The sequence below is a fragment of the Micrasema longulum genome, unplaced genomic scaffold, assembly GCF_059751315.1.
Source record: "Micrasema longulum isolate JH-2025_06_02 unplaced genomic scaffold, ASM5975131v1 h1tg000926l, whole genome shotgun sequence".
In the NCBI taxonomy this organism is placed as follows: Eukaryota; Metazoa; Arthropoda; class Insecta; order Trichoptera; family Brachycentridae; genus Micrasema; species Micrasema longulum.
The window spans coordinates 53,853-76,046 of NW_028278117.1; the positions used below are offsets into that span (position 1 = coordinate 53,853).

Consider the following 22,194-nt stretch of genomic DNA (forward strand, 5'->3'; position numbering starts at 1 on the left):
ATAAAAATGTAAAAAAAAAACCGACTGAAGATTTGTTCGCCTTAGTTAAAGCGTTCGCCTATGATTCTTAAGGTTCAGGGTTCGATAATTGAACACAAATGATTAATCAATGACTAATCATTCTACACAGTGTGTAAAGTGGCCACTTAAACCAGCCATTGACAGGTCATAAGCCCTGTAGATGCCTGGACTTCTATATTACCTTCTCTTAAATGTTCTTCATCTCTGTTGTAATATGTTAATATAAACAGCTCCCCAGGGAGTTAAATCCAGTCCTTGTCTACAAAAATTTGGACAAACTCAAAATATTGTTGATAAATTACCTGGTCCATGAAGAAGTATAGAAATTGAAAAAATAATATTTTCAGGCGTTGCCTAGTATGTAGGTGAAATAATTCAATAAGTTGAATCTCACCTGCATAAATAAAGGTTTCAGCTCTTTAACTTCACAAACATCAACAGATGAAAGAATTGAAGGAATATAGATGTTCAAATATAGGCAGAATGGTGAATGTTACACAGTGTGTAAAGTGGCTACTTAAACCAGCCATTGACAGGTCATAAGCCCTGTAGATGCCTGGACTTCTATATTACCTTCGTTTAAATGTTCTTCATCTCTGTTGTAATATGTTAATATAAACAGCTCCCCAGGGAGTTGAATCCAGTCCTTGTCTACAAAAATTTGGACAAACTCAAAATATTGTTAAATATATAATTTGTTAAAATATAAGAAAAATACCCTGTGGATTCCAATAATAAATTAATGGGATGTTTAGACATTGGGTTTGCATAAAATTAAGTAATCAGAAGCGCTTGCACTTAAGGTTGCCCTTTTCTTGCCAAGCGATCGTCATACTTCGCATTTTGTCACGGAAAAAAGCTTAGAAAAAACCGCATCGGTAGATGCGTTCGCCACAGACAAAATAATATGGTTGCAAAATTTTCTGTGACGAATAGCTAGTGTTACTTCAATAACGAAATCGGATGACATATCCAGTGCAACGTTCTAGAGTCCACAAACTTCACCCTACCCTTTCATGGAAACGGCGTTATTTTGTATTTTTATAATTAAAGTTTTTTTTCCCCACAACAGGCCAAGACGCCCAATTACATCACAGAATATCCAGGCTTGAGAAAAATCACATTTGATTTTTGTGTTCTTACCGGGAATCAAACCCGGAACCTTCCGTGTGTGAGGCAAGCGTCTTGACCACTACACCACGGAGGCCGCCTGGTTTGTTTGTTTGTGTTTACCATCAGGGGATTTTTTATTCTGTATTCTTGATATGTTTTCTGATACATATTCATGTTTTTATTTAGTGAATTTCGGTTGGTTAATTCTTTCCTAAAAAGTTTATTTTTTGCAACATCAATCTCTGCGTAAATGTTTGATAAGAAAAAAAGTGTAGCACACAAAAAATTATAAAAACTCATCGACAAGTAAAAACCGAAACACAAGAACCTTCATTAATAGAGAGATATTATGTAACTTTTACCGACTCATTCTACTGAAAATGAATCAGAAAATACACAAAATATATAAAATAGAAATTATTTTATCATTTGTCTCATTTAAAATATTTTTTTTCGAATTGCTAGAAATAATGCCTTATTTCAACCTCAAAACACGACTTATCACGTAATGTCAATCATAATCGTCAATATTCCGTTTTCCGCATCCAAGTGCCCAGGGCGCAGACAAATGCAGCGTAATGTGATTACTTCTACGCTTAAGGTGCCAGTCCAGAAACAATAAAACATTGCAGTTTGAACAATCTTTAAAATAATTATTTCACGTCCGTCCTGCCACGAATCGAACCCAGGACCCCGAAAATGCATGGTAGACGAACGCGCCAACCATGTAGGTAAGTCTACCTCCTAATGTTAATATTTGTTCTGAATACGTTTTAATGATAGTTGAAAAATTGAATTCACATTTTTATAAAATTCTCTTTTTTTTTTTCATATTTATGATTAAAGTTAACTTAAAAAGGCATGATATCATTTCTTAAGAAAATGGCAATACTCGCGAATACAGATAAAATATTACATAACAGCAAATGTATCATTTCGAGAAAATTGCAACATATACATTTCTTTTGAGTGTCAAATGACAACTGACAAAGCCAAATGCGTGATTTTGACAGTAAAAAATAACTAGGTTAATGAACAGTATTTCGGAGTCATAAAAAAAGAAAATCGATTGGATAAATATAGTGATGTGTTCCAAATGGGTTAAATCCAAATAGTTATTAACAAGTGAATGATGATGAATCTCACCCGCATAAAAAAAAGTTTTAGCTCTTAAACTTCACAAACATCAACAGATGAAAGGATTTAAGGAATACAGGAGTTAAAATATGGGCAGAATGGTGAATGTTACACAGTGTGTAAAGTGGCCACTTAAACCATCCATTGACAGGTCATAAACCCTGTAGATGCCTAGACTTCTATATTACCTTATCTTAAATGTTCTTCATCTCTGTTGTAAAATATTAATTTAAACAGCTCCTTAGGGAGTTGAATCCAGTCCTTGTCTACAAAAATTTGGACAAGCTCAAAATATTGTCGATAAATCCACCTGGTCCACGAAGAAGTATAGAAATTGAAAAAATAACATTTTCACGCGTTGCCAAGTATGTAGGTGAAATAATTCAATTAGATGAATCTTACCCGCATAAATAAAGGTTTCAGTTTTTTAACTTCACAAACATCAACAGCTGAAAGAATTGAAGGAATATAGATGTTAAAATATGGGCAGAATAGTAAATATTACACATTGTGTAAAGTGGCCACTTAAAACAGCCGTTGTCAGGTCATAAGCCCTGTGGATGCCTAGACTTCTATATTACCGTCTCTTAAAAATTTGTAAAAACTCAAAATATTGATAAATGAATATAAATTACCAAATGGTCTAACAGAAATTAAAAATCTAAATATGCTGTTTTTTTTTTAATTGCAATGTTTCAAGTATGTCAAAATGTCTGTAGCTGGGCAGGATATTTAAACGTAGCCATAAACAAGCGAAAAACAGGTCATAAACCCTGTTAATGCCCATTATTCAACTATTCAATGCCCGTGCTCATTATTCCCACCCCATTATTCACTGCCGATTATTCATCTACCCATATATTCTCTTCGCAAAAAAGTTTTTCCTCTCTGTTGCAGTCAATTTAGAGTTACCTGATTTATTTATATCTTCAAACACAAAGAATAAGTACTTTGGCGGCCTTATTGCTAAAAGAAATATCTTTCAGCCAACCAAAAAAAATACAGAAAGTATTCTTGATACTCCCGTCAGATCTTTATTTCGTGAATGCAAAATTACATACGTTATTCTCGATATTAGAAGATTCTTTTGTTTTGTTTGTCAGAAAGAAAATTGAAATAGAAGAATGAAAATTAAGCTATACTTATTCTTATTCATCAAAATCATTAGTACAATGGCTATCCTACGAAGAATTGGTTGATGGTAATTTAAATATGAAATGTGGGGTATAATCGTCAGATCAAGTTGACGTGCAAACGTTAAATCGATTGTGGTGTTTCCAAGAAAAAACAAACAGGTTTTCACAAAATGTTGATCATATATTCGATCACTAAAATCGACCAACTCGTTCCGGAGATACAACTAAGGCGAGTGCGCGCGCTGTACCCACACAAGCCCAAATTTAGACTCCTACGCGCAGTACTGTGACGTCATCTCGCAACTCTGCTGGCAACCAACTATTTTTGGTAGTCGACAAAACGGAGTATCCAGTTATACTTTTGAATATTCTGTAATCTGTATAGTTTTTGAACACAAGGCCCTAGAAAGTATACAAATATTGGTCACGTCAAAACCTTACATGACATCGAGAACGAACCATAAGACACTCATACGCATTCACATCAAAACAGACTAGTCAAAAGATGAGTTGGTCAAAAATTTATCAAAAATCAAAATGTACATCAAAAGAAACGTACATGGAAAAGCCTAATGAATTAATATGAACCGCTGATGTTTAATGAAGATATAAGACCTGTACATATCAATTTAAATAAAAGTATACTATGCTTTACATATTAAAGTATGAGGTATATAAAATCAAATTATGAGTTTGGAAGGAGAGATAATCATTGACACAGGTTTTATGACCCTCTGGCTGATTGATCATTTTGTTTTTATATAATTTACTTCAAGCTGCTATACTTATAATAAAATAAAGCACTTCAAAACGTATTATCTTTTAACCCTATTGAAAATTGGAAATTTTTCTCTCTTGCTGTAATGATATTTCATTCGTTTTTCGATTATATGATATTTGGCAAGCATATTTTGCCAGATAGAATTTTCGTGAGACCCTCCAACTTATAATGACGTAAATTTATCTAAAACGCCCGATTTAAATCCATTTCGTAACGAATTAAAAAATACATACCTTTTTTATCAAACGAAATGAAAAAACACTTTATTGACGAATTTTTTCGTTATCTCAGGCACCATTTGTAATTTTATTACGGGTGTTATTTCTGAAAAAAAAATTTAAATGAAAAAGACGTTTTAAAAAATATTTATTTTTATTTATTTTATTTTATTTAGAAAACATACAGTCATACAAAATCAGTATTAAAAACAACATTTTTTTAACATAAAAAGACCAATTAAGTTTTCATAAATTAAAAAGATATAAACATTAAGTGTGACAAAAAATAAAAAATAAATAAGAATTTTAAGTGAAAAAAAGATAATTGTTGACATTTGCGTTTTCCATGGAGGTAATAAATTAAAATAAATAAAAATACCGAATGTACACTCCGAGCCATCCACGCACACACATGAACGCACATATAAAACATACACAAACATATACATTACATGCGGCACATCTGCATAGCATAAACCACTCAAGATGTACATTCAGCAACTATCCCAAATAATCGACCCCATGAAGAAATTTTCTGTACAAATGCAACGTGCAGTTAAAAATGTCTACATCAATACTGAGTCCGTTATATGCCCGCTATGTTAATTATTTTTATTCATTTGAGTTTTTTTTTTAAGTTTTTATCTTTTAAAAATGATTATGATATATTTTATAAGTTATCTCCGCAAAGTTATTTTTAAAATGCCACATTTTTTTTTTATCTAGTAGAATTGGTTCTACACTATTCAGCCATTTAATTGGTTTTTAAAATTTATTATTATTACATTCAAGTTAAAATGAAGCATTTAAAAAAAAGGTTTTTAATCATTGATTATTTTTCGATTTTTTGGTGTACCTTATTTTTCGGACCATAAGATGTCGTTTTTATGCTGAAAATCCAACTGAAAATTGGGGTGCGTCTTATGGTCCGATACGTTTTATTGTCCAAAACATTTTTATTTTCTCAAAATTGATAGAAGAATTTAAGTGTCCTTTTTATGGTTTGATGTGTCTTATCGTTGGCAAAATACTGTAACCCGCGTTGACTTTAAACGTTTGACATCTAAATAAACACTAGTTTGCAATTACGAACAATTTATTTCTTAATAAAAAAAAAAACTCTTTAATGTTAGTAAATATTAGTAAATTATCACTTACCCACTTTTTTGTCTAAATGTTTCGATTAGTACCGGTCTCTTTATCAGGACCCTCACTACACCAACATGCAAATTCTAAAATAAACTTTTACCGCTACCATCACCGCAGTAAACATAGTATTTATATAAAAATACATAAATTACATGTAGGTAAAAGGAGATGCAAACACCACCATGTCCGGACATGCACTTAAATAAGGTTATTAATATTTTGTGATATGTACGAATAGATTCAAAGAGACGGGCACGTTTCAAAACCGGTAGACATAAAAAGTCGGTAAGTGGTAATATACTAATATCTACTTACATTAATTGAAATTGATTTTTTTTGCTTCCATTTTAGTGAAACTGCATTTCAATTATAATAATTAAAAAAACATTTGTAGTTTTATTCCACTTTTACTGATATTTTTTACCATTTATTTCCATTATTTTATAAATTACTGCCGGTCTCCGTAGTGTAATGGTCAAGGCGCTTGACTCGCGTACGGAAAGTTACGGGTTCAAAAGTGCCTTTTCTCTAGCTTAGATTTTCTGTGTTGTAATTAACTACTGTAATTGGGCATCTTGGCCTGTTGTGGTGGAAAAAAAAACATTAAAAAAAAATACAACACCTGCTTGCACTTGTAAAGTAACGATTTGATTAAGAAGCGAAGAAACTTTGGTTCAATAAGCCCCGCTACAATTCAATAAATTTTTGTTAACAAAACCGGCGCGGCGTATATCGAATCTAACGGTTGGCAACATGAAAAACTTGAAATAGTTTCCGGCGGTCGAGCGAACGCAAAAGCAAGCGAAGCAAAATTCTCCCACACGTGTCGAGTTATCGGAAAGGCCAAAACATGTAGTCTACTTGTATTATATAATCTGTGATGTAGTCCAGACGATCATGGAGACGTCTCATACCAGACGTGAGTGTTAATCTTTATTTGTAATAACGCGATCTCCAAAAAAATTTTCTGTCAAATTTTGTATTTCTTTTGTACTAGAAGCATACATTTGTAGAACTACCCGACAAAATTCCTATCCTTGTAATTTATTTTAATAATATGAAATCATCAAACTAGTGCGTTGGCTCATTGGATTAAATTCCACCCATCAATTTGACGACTTACCGATCGATATCGTCATAAGGCGCACATGTCAAGATTGGAAACGTTCAATATGAACTGATTCCAAACTCAAGCTCTGGAAATTGCAAATATTGCATTCTCTAGCTTTGCAAAAATCTCAAAGATGTATTACTCTTAACGTTGGAGAAAAGTTGCGAGACGAATTCCCCAGGATAGCACCGAGAAACGTGGATCACCCCTCAGCAAACATATAAATTCCATCATTCGAAGAGACAACGAACGCCTTGTCTTCCACCTTGACTAGATGCTGGATTAAATTATTTTAAAACTTAAATCCGTTTGAAATTTGAAGACATTATTTGTAGTACATATCTTGGTTGAGTTAATGCTATTTTATATTTTGCAGAGGCAATAATTACATATTGTCAACTATCCAAATCTCTATTGAATTAATCAATATTATTTTAGAGTACTCGGTATTGTAAAACTAATGAAGGTTCATCTTTTATATTCATATGCAAATCATGTTACTGTAGGTAGAAAATATTTTTTAGATGATTCAATATTTTTGGAAATCATTTGATTAATTAATTTATTTATTTACAAGTGATTCTTTCTTGCGGTATTTCAATGCCATTTTATAGCATTATTAATGCAAATTTTCTGAGAATATGATAATCAAAATTATTATTTAAATTCTATGATAGAACAAGCTTTGATTCATGAAAATGTATTTTTTAGACTTTATTACATTAAAAAGTAATTGTTCAGGGGACCAAAATCTTTTATTTTATTGATTCATGGGTAGTGTAAAATTCCATTAAAGTTGACCATTTGCAGAATATTATACTGTTTTTTTTTAAAGGCATTTGATTTTATATCCTTTTTTAAACTGCCCACTCCTAGTTACCTTGTTTGAACTGGAGTTTCACGCGTAAATGCGTTTTTAATGAATCTCGGCCAAATAACACTTAATTTTTCTATTTATTTTTTTGGTTATTTCGAATTTACAAATTAGTATTTTATTTATTTTTCTATCTATTTCCACTATATCCCTTTTCTTCTGGTATTTATTGGATGGAAACCTATGGGTATAATCCGCTTGAGGTCGATTAGAACGTCGACCAAGATTCACCTTTATATTTATATTTATTTATTTATCTTGTCGTTTTTGATTAGACAACCCCTACATTGTCTAGGATAAGTTTGTATTTTGTCTTGACCCATTTGAAAGTGAGCGAAATTTATATGGTTGATTTTTACTCAGCGGCCATCCATACCATGTAGGTAATCTTATGAGCATCTACATGCGTATAGGGGTCAGCGCGTTACAATATAACATTTACATTTTTTTAGTCTCCCACCAGTCAGACGATGTCGGTCATGACGAAACCCGGTAACTGGATAAAATTAGATCTGATAGTGCAATAAAACTACATACAGATTTCAATTATTATATTTATTAAAAATGTTTGACTTTAAAGTTAATGCTATAAACATAAATAAACATTATTGTTTTTTATCCTGCCTGTATCTACGGCTCCTATTAGGTAAAAATCATGAATAAGAAAATTGGCTGGTAAAAAATCCGCCTCATTCCATAATAGTTTCAGCGTTTGTTTATCATTCTTGAGGTCCTGGAATCTATTTTTAGCATGGTGGACGTGAAATATTGATTTTTAAACTGCAATATTTTATTGCCTTGTACGGCACCTGAAGCGTGAGACTGATCATCATACCTTCATGTAACAGATGATCGAACTACCCTGCCATGTACACATTTTGTTATTCGCTTGAGATATTTAAATAAGAACAATGAGTTTGTTTTTAAGTGGTACTTTCTCAAAGCGTATTTTTCTTAAGAAATCGGTGGAATACTTGATTTCAATTAAAAAGATAAATGATGATAAAAACTGACACATGAAGGATAAGCTGAATGAAGAGTGACCGTGCTATTTTGAGCCTTTTAAATTCAGGCTAAAGAGTGGATTTTTGTTAAAAAAAAATAGTAGGTATTAGCACATTTATATAACTTTATATATATTTTTTAAATATCATACTCTTCTAATCAGCACTAGTGGTATATATTGTCATACTCTTTTTTAATATTAAATCTTACCTTGCGGCTAATAGTCTCAGGTAGAACTTGTTCTTTTTGATCTCAAGGTTCCTTGAAGGATAACATGGGTCCTTAGTTACTTTCCATTAGGTATTATTGCAAAATTCTAATAAAATACTGAATCTCTTGCTTGGTTGTGAACAACGGTGGGAAAAGACAGAATAAAGTGGTTCATTTCAAGTTTATTTATTACAAATCAGTAAAATATAGTTTTACAGACAACGGACATATGTGTTTCTCAAAATGTTCAACAATTATTTATGAGGAACTTAATTATAGTAAACAGGATTAATAATAATTGGAGCAGAGATCTCTCCTAGTAAGAATTAAAATTGAAAATAGCCCATTATTAAAAGGATTCGAAATTAACCTAATGTGATTACTTCTAAGTGTCCTAGAACCGAAAATAATTTGGGCAGCGGTTCCCCGTAATGAGGATAAAGATTTGAATAATCCTGCGTATCCATTAGTTCACTGTAGTATTACATTAGGAGTCACTAATTTTCGAAGTATATTTCCACCAACCTTTATGAAGAGATGCACGCGAGGTACCCACATAATCCTCTGAGAGATTCGAACCATTCCATATTATTTTACTTGAGAAGGAAGTACTAGGAACACCAGCAATTACGAAGGATCCTAGAAATGGCGTCCTGTGTCGATTTGCCATTGAGGAGAAAAACTGCTAAGTCACGCCTCTGCAGGATGAATCAAAGAAAATGTCGACAACTCAGGTTCAAGGGCGAGATTCGGGGTAACCTGACTCTCCATACTACAAAACAATGTATTTCATTACAAACGGCTCGAGAAAGTAAGTTAAAAAAAAAAAAAACAACAGTTCCGTGCTGTATACTGTACTTACTAAATGGAGATTTGTTAGTTGTTACGTGGTGTATAAGGCTAAACAGCCGTCATAATGGATTCTAGCTTAAAATGATCATACGTATCCGATCTGTGGACAATAATGAAAAATTACAAATTTGTATAAGCGAAACAAGTTGATTTATATATTCGAAAGTTGTTGAAGACTTACCGGAAGCTGGTTTAATTAGAATACAAGTTTTTTTTGGGCACAGCTCAACATGGTGCATAGGGAATTATACCAAAACTCCCATAGTTATTTGCGAGGGAAAACTGGCCTAGCGCGGCGTGGACACTGCTCGCGAACCAGATTGCAACTGGCCGGCTCGCCAGCGGCGAGTGCTACGGGCCTGTATTCAAAAAAACTAGTGTGGTGGGAGGTATCACGTGACCGCCGCGGAATGTCTGTTGACCGCTGTCGGGTAAAGCGTTTATTTACGCGATTGATTTGTTTTCTATATTCAGTTTTACTTTTAAACTATAACGGTTCTGATTATCGTATAGGTATAATTATTTTTGTCACGGGACGCGACAATATGGCATTTCATTATACCTTCAAGCACGGGGTATTTTATGATTTTTTACAAAAAAAAAGAATTATGAGATAAAAGTGACACTAGTACGGCGGGCATCGCATCGTGACACAAAACTTAAGGTGAGGAAAATACAATCTACATCTCTTCTTACAAGTTTTTATTTCTGTAAGATAGGAATGTTTTTTTCTTACCTTGAGTTTTTTTTCTGAAGACCGGAATTAAAATCATCTTTTAAAAAAGTGCAAGTAGCGTTCAATTAATGTAATAACAATTGTTTATATTTTTTTATTTGGCACGCAAATATTGAATAATTTTTTAAGTTATCCCTTTTTACCTTGCTTATGATATACAAGGTTTATATTTTAAAAGTGGACTATTCTGCAATCAAATTTCTTTAAATTTATCTCAACTCTTGAGATTAGGAGGGATATACTAATGTGGACCAATCAGTAACTTCTCAGCATTTGCTCATGTGGAGAGGAAACCACTTAAAACTTTTCAGGAGAAGCTAGCTCATTGACAGTTGTCAACCGGCCTTACGTTCTGCCAGAAGAGTGTTCGGCATTTGTTCCTTACTTTGGTTTATTTTACAAATTGCCTGCATTATATTTATCATGTATGATACTATCCCTCGTGTGAGTTTTTTATTACCCATCACCGATGAAATGTCGCAAAGATTTTCACCCAGGCTTCTGCATCGCGTCTCCTGCTATTGTCTTTGAAAGTTCAAAAAGGAGGATCATCTTGAGGAGTTTTGCCGAGGACATATAAAATAAACATAAAATCATTCAAAATATTTTTCAAAAACTTGATACACACATTCTTCCTTATTTGTGTACGCTGCATGCTATACTTCAAATTAAAAAAAATAATTTTTCAAATTAGTCTCGGTGTTATAGCGTACCTATTTTAAATAACATCTTTCCATATCCCATCTTTCCCACCTGCTGACAGGCCACTAAAATAGAAGCTTAATGGGTTTTTACTTAAAAAAAATAATACGCTTTTGCAAGCACAAGCTAAGTTAAATAGTTTTGTACAAAAAACGGCAAAATTTTTTATTCTTGATAAAATATTGGAAAACTTACCTTCAATGAACTCGTTCTCACGATCATTTAAATTTAGTCTTAAAATATACAAAACCTGAATGTATAATTTTGTCACTGGGCTCATTTTTATTTACACCATTAATTAAACATGTCATAATTCTGACAATTGTAGATTAATGGGGTTGGTATTTGTATGTGGCAGGATGACAAGGCGTTCCCTCCGGCGCCCGACGTGACGGCGTGGGCGGGCGGCACCGTGGCCAGCGGGGGCGGCGCGCCGCCCCCCAAGGGGACCCAGCCCTGGCCCCAGCCTATAAGCCAAAGCTCCAGTGCAACCGGAAGCTCCGCAAGTAAGTTTAAAAATGAGTTTTGTGTAAAAATATTATTTTTGTTTTGTTACGAATTACATGTGTAGTATAAATATGTTTTCAAAATAGCTGCAACTTTTTCATGAATACTGGGTGATGTTGTATAGATTGGCACTCTTTTATTTATTCAAAACTTTACTTACAAAAAATATACGCAATTTGTTGGCCTTATTTCTAATAGCAAATCTTTCAGCCGACCAAAAAACAGACTGGCAAAAATAAAAGTTGGTCAAAATTTGAACTTTAATTTAAGGATATATAAATACACACATAAAGTTTTAAATTTGAGTTGTTTTATAGTGGGTAGATAGAGCTTGCACATATAAACATATATATATTGGAATTTTTTTTTTTAAAGGAATAACCCGCTAAGTCTCTATTTTGAGGCTTGTCAGCAGGTGGGAAAGAGGTGATATGGAAGGAGGTAACGAAAAATACGCCACAACACCCAGACCAATTGAGAAAAAAATATTTCTTGGTTTTTTTTCTTGCAACTGGCGGGAATCAAATCCGCGACGCCAGTTTCACAGTTGGCCATCTAACCAACTGCGCCACGGCGCCTGTCAATAAAAAAACTTATATTTTGAACATTATATATCTAGGAATGTGGGATTAGGTGATGAGTTTGGAAGGAGATAGGAAGAAAATCTTGGAAAAAAACCGATAAATAAAAACTATGAATCGGTGTTAGGGTTTTGAGGATATATAATAATGTTTTAAGCGTTTCTTAAATGTACCCATGGAAGACGTATTTTTTATATGAAGCCGTAGCTCATTCCAAAGTCTGACATCTTGAACAGAAAATAAATTGTTGAAGAATGATATAGCATGTGGAGGAATAGAAAGTGTCCTCTCCTGAGCAGCGAAGTAATAGGCCATGATCAGAAAGGTAAATATAATTGTAAGCACGGGTAGACATGAGTTGTAGAGAATGATGCAAAGAAGTTATAGGGATTGAAAGTTTATGCACTGATTAAGACAAAACAACTTGAGTTCGTTGCATAAGGGTGATACGTGGTTAACTTTAATGGATGAGTTTGAATTGTTCATAGGGACAGTAAATTTTAAAACAAAATGTTTTTTGTTTTGGGCCTCTTGGGATGAGCTGCTGCGACATCAAATAGCTGGCCTCAGTAAAAGACTGAGAAAAATCCAAAATATGTAATAATCAGCCAACTGGTGGAACACTGCTGGGAATCAAAGTTGTGGCGGCATCGGAACAGGATACTAAAGTTGCCAGTGTTTTCCTTTATGTCAAACGTTTTATTTAATACTTGTTTAATCCGGTAATGCTTTGTTATAGCTAGATTAGAGTAAATAATGGTAGATACATATATTAAATTAGCACAATCGAAAGTTCGATATAAATGACTGTATTTAGTTCAAATTGTGTATCTACATATACATTATTATTTTTGTGTTTTGGATTGCATAAATTGTGAGGATATGCGGTGACAGGTAATTTTGAAAAATATGTATTTAAATATTGTTTTTCTGTCGCTGTATTGCAGGTGCAAAATGCCTGATTGTGTCGTGAAAACGGGTAAAAACCGTTCAGATAACCGTAAAAATGATGTCATCGGCAAGTAGGTACCTAGGTAGTTTAGCCTAGACTTACTTCTTTAACGTCTTCTCCATCCATCATTGTTGTAATTTGTTAATGATATAAGCTATTACCATTAAAACATCCCATAAACAAAGGGTTAAAATGTTGTTAAAAGTATTTAATCAGTTTTTACATATTAAAAATGAAAAAAACTTTCCAAACGTAATTAAAAAGTAAGAATTTAAATAAATAAGAATAAAAAACATGCTCAAATAAAAAAAAACATTTTTAAAAACGTTTATGATCGTGCAATAATTTATTCATACTATCGGGTACACATTTTATGGTACATAGCTTGCCGAATACTAGCGTAAAATCGACAGTTGTAAAATTAACAATTTCAAAAAAATATGTATCGAACAATTTAAAAAAAAAATCAAATAAACGTTTATTTCCCTTATTTTTAGGAATAAAAAAGATACGGAGTATTTAAAGGTTTAAGCTCTCTAACTTCACAAGAAATCAACAGAAACGAAAAAGTTAAGAAATATAGATGCTTAATCATAAGAATGCATAAATTAATGGTGAAAAATTCACAGTGTTTAAAGTAGCCATTTCGGTCAATGACTGGTCATAACCCGTGACTTTTACATTCCCTTTTCAAAAATGTTTCTGTCTGTTGTAAAATGTTTAAAAACTTTCAATAAAATATTAATTTAAGAGACGTTGCTGCAGTTTATTTTATTATTTATTATTTGAAAAAAAAAATATTTGCGTTCTCTTGATTTAACCAAATATTAACATTATTGGTACCATTTTCAACGAGTGGTAAATAACTCACTGTTAGAAATATTTTATAGTCCCTGGACTCACTCCTAAAGTGTGTGACTGATCATTTTACTTTCATGTTACACGTGATTGAAATAAGCTGTGTCATAATGCGTATTGCGATTGAAGGGCGAATAAAGAAATAATAGCCATTAAAAAATGGACGAACCTACTGCAGCAGTAAATCGAGGATATTATTTATGATTTATTTACTGAAATATTTGTAAATTGTTATTAATGGAGCACACATTATGTGTGTCCTATTTCAAGATTAAAAATAAAATAAATAATGATGCATGCAGGTTATTAGGAAAAAACGTCATTAGGATAAGACAGGCGCCATGCAGTGGCACAGTTGGTTAAACGGCCAACTGCGAAACTAGCATCGTGGGATCAATTTCCGCCAGTTGCAAGAAAAATCCAACACAGAAATCAGATATCAAAAATCTTTTTTTACAAGCGGTAAAAATAAGAGCATTTTATTGTAAGGCAAAATGTCTCAAAAATAATATTTTTTATTTTATTAAAATACATCTCGATAAAAAGGAACTGCTTAACTCTTAAAAGAATGTGGTATATTATCCTTTTGCACGCGGTGATGTAACATCGTGTTACCACTAGTAAAAGACGGAATATTCTAAAGTTCAGACATCTAAAAAAAAACATGGGGACTGTTATTAATTAATAAATAAACACACAATTTAGCCTTGTTTTAGCAAAATAAATCAAAAATCATAAATACGCCGCTCATATAACGCGTGTATGTCCCTCATCAATGCCATCAACCGACTGAATCTATTTTACACAACTCCCACCACGGAACAGCGTCCCTGATGTTATGAGTTCTATCTTCGTGCTTTCTCTCATTGAGATATGTTGCTGAATTATCGGACATTCATTCTTTGCGAAGCAAGGATAAACATTTTTTTATTAACATCCAGCAAAGTTATGGAAATTTTACTTTTCAAATCCGGTGTGAAAATGCCAATTTGAAGATTACAAAAAATGCGAGTTCATCATTAAAAAAAAATAAGAGAGATATATCAAGTCTTTATCCTATGCCAACTAGTATGACATTACAGCTACGCAAGAGTTAAAAACGTCACAAGTTCTGGTGAACAAATAATTAAAATGGCTAATGAATAAGGCGTTTTGAGATATATCTGTACGGGAAGCAATGTTTATCCTGTTTTCATACAAAGGAATTACTTTAAACAACGTCACTAGTTCTTCCAAATCCAACACCGATGAAGGGTTTTGAAAACTTTCTAGTTTCCGGGAAGCCATCTCACTAATTAGCAAAACTCACCCTCTAGAACTTGTGACATCACTGAAGGAGTGATTTTAAAATTACAAAACTTTAAAAAAAAATACGCCCAAAATACGACACATAAAAACTTTTTTTTTTAAATGTTGGCTAAGTTAAATGGTCTCTTATAAAACTCTAACTAAAAGTCTCATCGGTCTGGGTGTTGTGGTGTATTATTCATGATTTCCTTTTATTTTCTTTCCTACCTGCTGACAAGCCTCTAAAGTAAATGCTTAGCGGGTTATTTCTTTAATAAAAAGGCGAATAAATAAATTTAATATTTATAAATATAAATTTGACAAAGTTTTGGTATTCATTGTAATAAAAAAAATTATGAAAGGTAAGGTGAAGGACTGTTTTATGAGGGTACAAATAATTTCCTCACCTTTCATTCTTACTGAAGCCCACCCCTTAAAATTACTAAACAAACAAACAAACAAACTAGGGGTAGGCAAACAGTATTGAACGCCATGACACTCTATCTTGGCATACAGACCTCGCTTCCTCTACATTCATACATCTTCTCATGCGCGCACGCCGATTATTCCTACTTTTGACATGTCCATCTTTTAGTATTTGATGGACTTGATCGTGCCATGTCTCTCTTCAGTCTTTCTTGTTTTCTGCATCCATCAACATTTGCATCTTAGATCCTTTTAGCCGTTTTTTTTCTGTCCATTCGCTCTACATGTCCTAACCATCGCAGGAACCCTTTCTTGATTCTGTCGATAATGCATGTCTCAGCCTAACACGGATCTCGACATTTGTGCACCTATCATACATCGTTTTAAGACACATTCACCTGAGGGATCGTATTTCAACAGCATTCAACCTACTTTCGTCATCATTTTTGCAATTCCATACTTCGCTCCCATACATTAGAGTTAGCACTAGAACTCCGTTGTGAACTGCAGTTTAGCCTCCTGCGATAAACATTTGTTTGCCAAAGTAGATTTCAGTGCATCGTTCACCCTGTTTCCGGCACTCACCCTCCTTTCAATATCTTTCTCGGCTTTCCGTCCCTAGTAAACATACTTCCCAGATACACAAATTCTTCTACCTGATTCAGAATATCTCCGTTCATACTGATCTCACACTTAGTTATATTTTCATCCCTTTCAAAAACCATCACTTTTGATTTTTCAACATTCATAAGCAAATCGCTTTTCTTGCATACATCGTAAACTTTTGTTACCAAGAACTGCAGGTCTTCTTTGCTGCTAGCAAAAAGCACGGCATCATCCGCATACAGGAGACAGTTAACAGTTATACCACTCATTTTTGCTCCCATTCTTAAATCTTTCAGTTCTTTCATAGGGTTATCGATGTATATGTTGAACAACCATGGTGACATTACACATCCCTGTTTGACTCCTTTTGAAATATTAAACCACGATGTGAATGACCCATTCACCTTCACACATGCTGTGCTGTCTTTTTACACTGGAAAAGTACAATTACTAACCTTTCCACAATTGTCAAAATCTTACCTTATGATATTTGTCGATATTAAGCCATAATTGTTTTTTAAGACCTTTTAAAATTAATTTTTTTTATTGTATTCGCAACCGATGGCGCACTTTATTAAAACCTTATATCGATGGCTCAAATCTATTGAACGATAAGTAAAAAAAAAGTTACGACGTGTATTACCGTAAAATTAATTAAAAAAAAACACTCCTTTTCAACTCTACAACGGTAAAGGTATTGAAAATTATTGATTTTCTCTCTAAGCTAACGATATATTCAGAGTTGCTAATTTTCCTTCCTATATTGGGTATTACAACCCCTTTATCTTGCATGTGCAGACAGTACAAGTTACACAAAAACGGCGTAACATTTATATCCTTAAAGACTTCATAGTTTTCAAAACTAAGGGTTTACTAAATATTATTGTTATTTCAGATTTTTTTTGTGTAGCTGTGTTAAGTTCTTATTTTTCTTAAAGTGTTTGTTTTGTTTCCGATATTTTTAGTTTCATAAACATTTTTTGCTTTATTAATAAAAAACCTTATGATTCTAGCATATTGAATATGATTGTTGCACATTGTTGTCTAAAATGATAACTTAAACCAGTTAATGACAAATCATAAGCCCTTTAAATGCTAAGACTGACTTGTGCTTTTCTCTCAAATACTATCCATCTCCATTGTAATATTTTCATTATAGGTACGTTTATTATTTATTGATTTCCCCCTTTATTTTTGGAAAAAATATTTTGTACACCAACATAATTTTTTATGATTTTTCTCTTAAATATAATCCCCGTACTTGGTAACTTAATACCCTGTTTATAAAAAAATGAAAACGTCTGTAAAACCATTTCAGATTTTATTTCCTGAGATCAATTTACCTGCTCTTGAAATCAGAAAGCATTAGAAATAAACATTGTTTCAAATAAAATGCTCTCTATAACAAACTCTGTTTTCTTTCTTACAATTATTTAAGCTTTGACAAAGTAGTAATAACCTATGAACAATGCACATAAAAACCTATTTAATAAAGATATTTAATATAAAGTAAAATATATAATCCTTCATAAAGAAGAGTATTAAAAATGCGTTTTTTTCAAATAAAAAACAAGTTGCCCTGAAATAACTATTAGTTATGCAAAGCTTTTTTATGTATTTTTTTATTATTTTAATTGGAAACATACCATGCATAATTTCAACTTATATCAAAAATTTATTTGTATAAAATTTCTTAATATTGTTCTTTATTTACTATTTTTTTTCTCATGTATCTCTATAATAATGTATAAACTTATATGTATGTATATGTATGTGTGTATGTTTTCATATGTAAATTTATTAAATATTTTTCTATGTACCCTATGCCATGTTGGTACATTTCCTGATTTTTACTTTTTATTGTATCTTTTAGCTTTTCTTATATTATCTTTAATTTTAACAAAATTTACATACTTACGTTTCACTGCTGCACTTAAATGTAATTTCTAATATATGTAAAAGCCCGTAGGGCGTGTAAGTTAATAAATAAATAAATAAATATTCCTAAGAAGCTTTTAGAAAAAAAAACTAACTTAAGGACATACAGATAACAATATTTATTTACTGACGCATTTATATTTTTAATTTCAATAAAAGCAGAATAAAAATTATGATACGTTATCAATAATTTATTAGAATTTTTTTTTTAATACTACAAACTTAACTTCTATAATCTAAGTAATTATGAGTTTAAAAAAAATACATATTATGATACAAGTACATTGCACAAGGTAAAAAGCATGAGGTATTAAGAATTACATAAGAATACTATACATAAGTAGCTTGAAAATATGATATGTGAGTTAACGTTATTTAAAAAAAAAAAGGTTTTGAGAAATTTCGATAAAAACTGACATGTTATGAAAAGTTCATATTAGTTCTTTAGATGTTATGAACTAATTTAATAAAGCATAAAAAAAAAATAATAATATAACTACATAATACAAGTAAGAGTATGAAAAAGTATTAAATATTAGAATTTATACACAATCATAATAAATTAAACAAATCGGTATTATAATGGCAAAATCATAATAATTATGCCCTTGTAAAATCTAAAAACATTAAAAACCAGGTGTTAGTAGTTAATGTAAGTTTACTCATTACACGCGTGTGAGTAAAATTGCTCTTTTATAAAAATGTATTTTAATTGCGCCACTATTATTCCCTGGTAGGCAAACGCGCTGACCATCACACCACAAAACCGACGTTTGCCTACCATGCAAGAGGTCTCGGGTTTGATTTCCGACATGGTTAATATAAAGTATTTATTGAAAGGGGTTTTTTTACAATAAAATATTTCATAGTCACTGGACTCGTACCTGAAGCATAAGACTGATCATCTTACTTTCATATAACAGAAATCATTAAGATTCACTGCGATTGGTGTATCAACCCAGTGTACTTTGCACCATTAGGTGCGTAGAGGGAATGATAATGATAATTTAAATCCCTGGGCGAAAAATCGTTTCAGGTTTAAATCTAATTATTACATCAAATAATGCTTACAGCACAGTAAATCGCTTACATAAGAACGATGTCACTAAAACCGTAAAAAGTATTCTATATTACAAGCCAGACAGGTTCAAGTTTTTGCATTTATACTCAGGATATCTGATATTGTATCTTCAGTTTTTAAAACACTGCTCATACTTAGTCAAAACGTTTCAAATTTCAAATTTATTTTACAATCGCCAAATAATCTTTTTACAACTATGCGAGATTTGCTTTCCCTACTTTTCTTTAAGTTGCTGTAAAAGCTAAGAGTTCTGCGGTTTGCACTGACGAAGTATGAATGGCTAGGATAAGAGCGGTCTCTACGGGAAAGAGGAGGGGGAAAGGGTTTGTTAAAAAGAAAGGGCGGATAAACGGGGTGGTGGAAATATCAGAAGGGCGCTTTTTACAAAAGCACTGCACGCTTGTCTAAGTCCATGAAATTTTACTAAAACTCAATAAATCTTTAACTTTTTGAGCCAAGCTTAACGATGCTGCAATGTAATATCTCACGCCTCTCCATAAATATACGAACTGGGTTAAATATTTTTTTATGAAACATTTTTCAGATAATGTCTTTTGTGAACAAGCGCGAAACTTTGGATCATATTTTAGAATCTATATAAAATAATCAGCCTGTTCGCGTTCTCCAGAGAAAGGGTCTTATATTTCTTAGCAAAAATGATATTCTATCTGGGGTAGATGAAATAAAGTAAAAAGTTTAAGACATGCATCTTTTTTTAAAGTAAGCAAAATGTGTTAAAAACAATTCAATGTTTTTTCAATGATATTTTTAAGGCATAAATCAATGCAAAAATTGAATAAACGACATTTCGAGAACTTGTATATACTTTTATATTAACACAACACTTTATATCAAAATTCATCAAAAATATATGTTGTTCTTATCCGAATATAAATGTAATAAACCTGGAATCTTTGGATCGTTTTATGACGAGGTATATTAAATTTTCAAGTATTTATATTTTTTTCAAAAATATTACATTTGTATAAATATATATTTTTTTAATAATTTAAAACATGTCATATTATTCATTGTTTCATATAATATTCCAAACGAGATTTTGGAAAAAACTCAATTAGGGACATACATTATCTACAGATAACAGTATTTATTTACAGACGTATTTATATTTTGAACTATAACATTTACAAGAGCAAAATTGCAATACGTTATATAGTGTATGATAAAAAATATTGCAAGACGATATTAAAACACAAACCACATTTATCTTATTCCTTATCCACACCAAATGGTGCGTAGATCACTGCATTGGTGGGACGTTAAATGCATCGTATTTTTACCATCAGTTATATTTAGGTAATGTTATGATCAGTCTTGGGCAGTTGATATTGAAGTATTTAACTTCTTCTACAACAAATACTAGGAATAGAAACCGGGATCACAAATATAACAAAGTAACATATTTCCATTTGATTTACATTTTCAAGATTTTGACTTTAGATTATTCATCTAAATACAAAAGGATTTTAATTACCCGATTACATAAAACGGGATGAATTGTGCAAATCAAGTACATCGTTACGTATTGTTACAATTGTAAAATCTTAGTACCCATATTGTTTATTATATTTGAGACTAACGCATTTTTTTTAAGCAACACAAAATTATTTTTAAAAAAAAGACAGAACAAGTAAACAATATAGTTGTCTTCTACAAAAATTGATTTATATAACTGCGCGAGAAAAATACATTTACGTTTATAAAAGAAAATGTCTTCCTTTGTCATATATTTTCTCTGGAATCGTATTTGTGAGTTCTTGAAAAGCGTTATCGGATCCGTAGTAATGACTTGCTCTTACAGAACATTTTGTGTAATAACTATCTATTTGTGGAGAATAAACATAAAATTGTAAACAACCACCTATATTATAAAACTGAAATGTACGTGTGTGTGTGTTTGTTTATCTGTCACAACATTTTATCCAAAACGGTAAGTTATATTGACGTAAAATTTAGTTACATAATTTTTAACGGTGTTATTTATTTATTTATATTTGATATGTTATATTTATACATGAGTAAAATACTACCGATTTTCCACGCATGAGAATGAAACTTTTTAACGGTAAGTTCTTGACGTGAAATTTAAAATGAATGTGTAAAATGTAATTTCTAGATCAATCACGCTCTTTTTAACAAAAAATTTTTCTGCCTTCCTCGATATTTTTTGTTTTTATTATAAAATTCAAATTTTTAACGGTAAGTTGTAGCAACGCGAATTTTAAAATCTGCACTTGAAATGCTATTTATAGATGTACAGTGCTATTTTCATGGCAAAATTGTCTTGTTTTTCCTCGCTGTAAAATTATTACTTGACGTCGCTCGGTGATCATGACCTTCTCCCCCAACGTTATGACGTAGCAACTGAAAATTTAGACGCCTCTTTTAAAATGTTAATTTTCGCAATTAAGTTTATTTGAACTTTAGCGTAGCGTTGATTGGTGATCGTAACCTTGTCTCCAATAAGTGTTAAACGTAGTGATCCAAAATTAAGACACACAATTCAAAATGCCATTTCAAGATCAAACATGCTATTTTACACTCAAACATTACCCGGTGTTGCTTGAAGATTGTCACCATTTTTCCAATGGTAAACCACAGCGATGCAATATTTAGGTACGTCATTTTAAATGCTATTCCTACGTCAACTGCTTTTTCCACCTTGAATATTACCCGGTTTTGCCCAATGATCACCTTTTTACTAACGGAAAATTGTAGCATTGCAAAATGCAGACACGTCATTTGATATGCTATTTTTATGTCAAATGAGCTATGTTATTTCAAAGTGAACATTACCCGGTATTGCTTAGTAATTGTGATCTTCTTCATAACACGCAACAGAAAGCAAGCCTTTTTCGGTAAAAAAAAAACACTAATTAAAAGTTATAGCGA

At 31.9% G+C, this 22,194-nt stretch overlaps 1 protein-coding gene across 1 annotated transcript in view; it reads left to right on the top strand.

The window, feature by feature from the left end:
- LOC148278146 (uncharacterized) overlaps positions 1-22,194 on the top strand; it is a 190,510-nt gene that overhangs the window by 19,950 nt on the left and 148,366 nt on the right. The window contains exon 3 of the mRNA XM_088231832.1: positions 11,404-11,551. Coding sequence (XP_088087958.1) covers positions 11,404-11,551 — 148 coding nt within the window. The remainder of the gene's footprint in view (positions 1-11,403; positions 11,552-22,194) is intronic.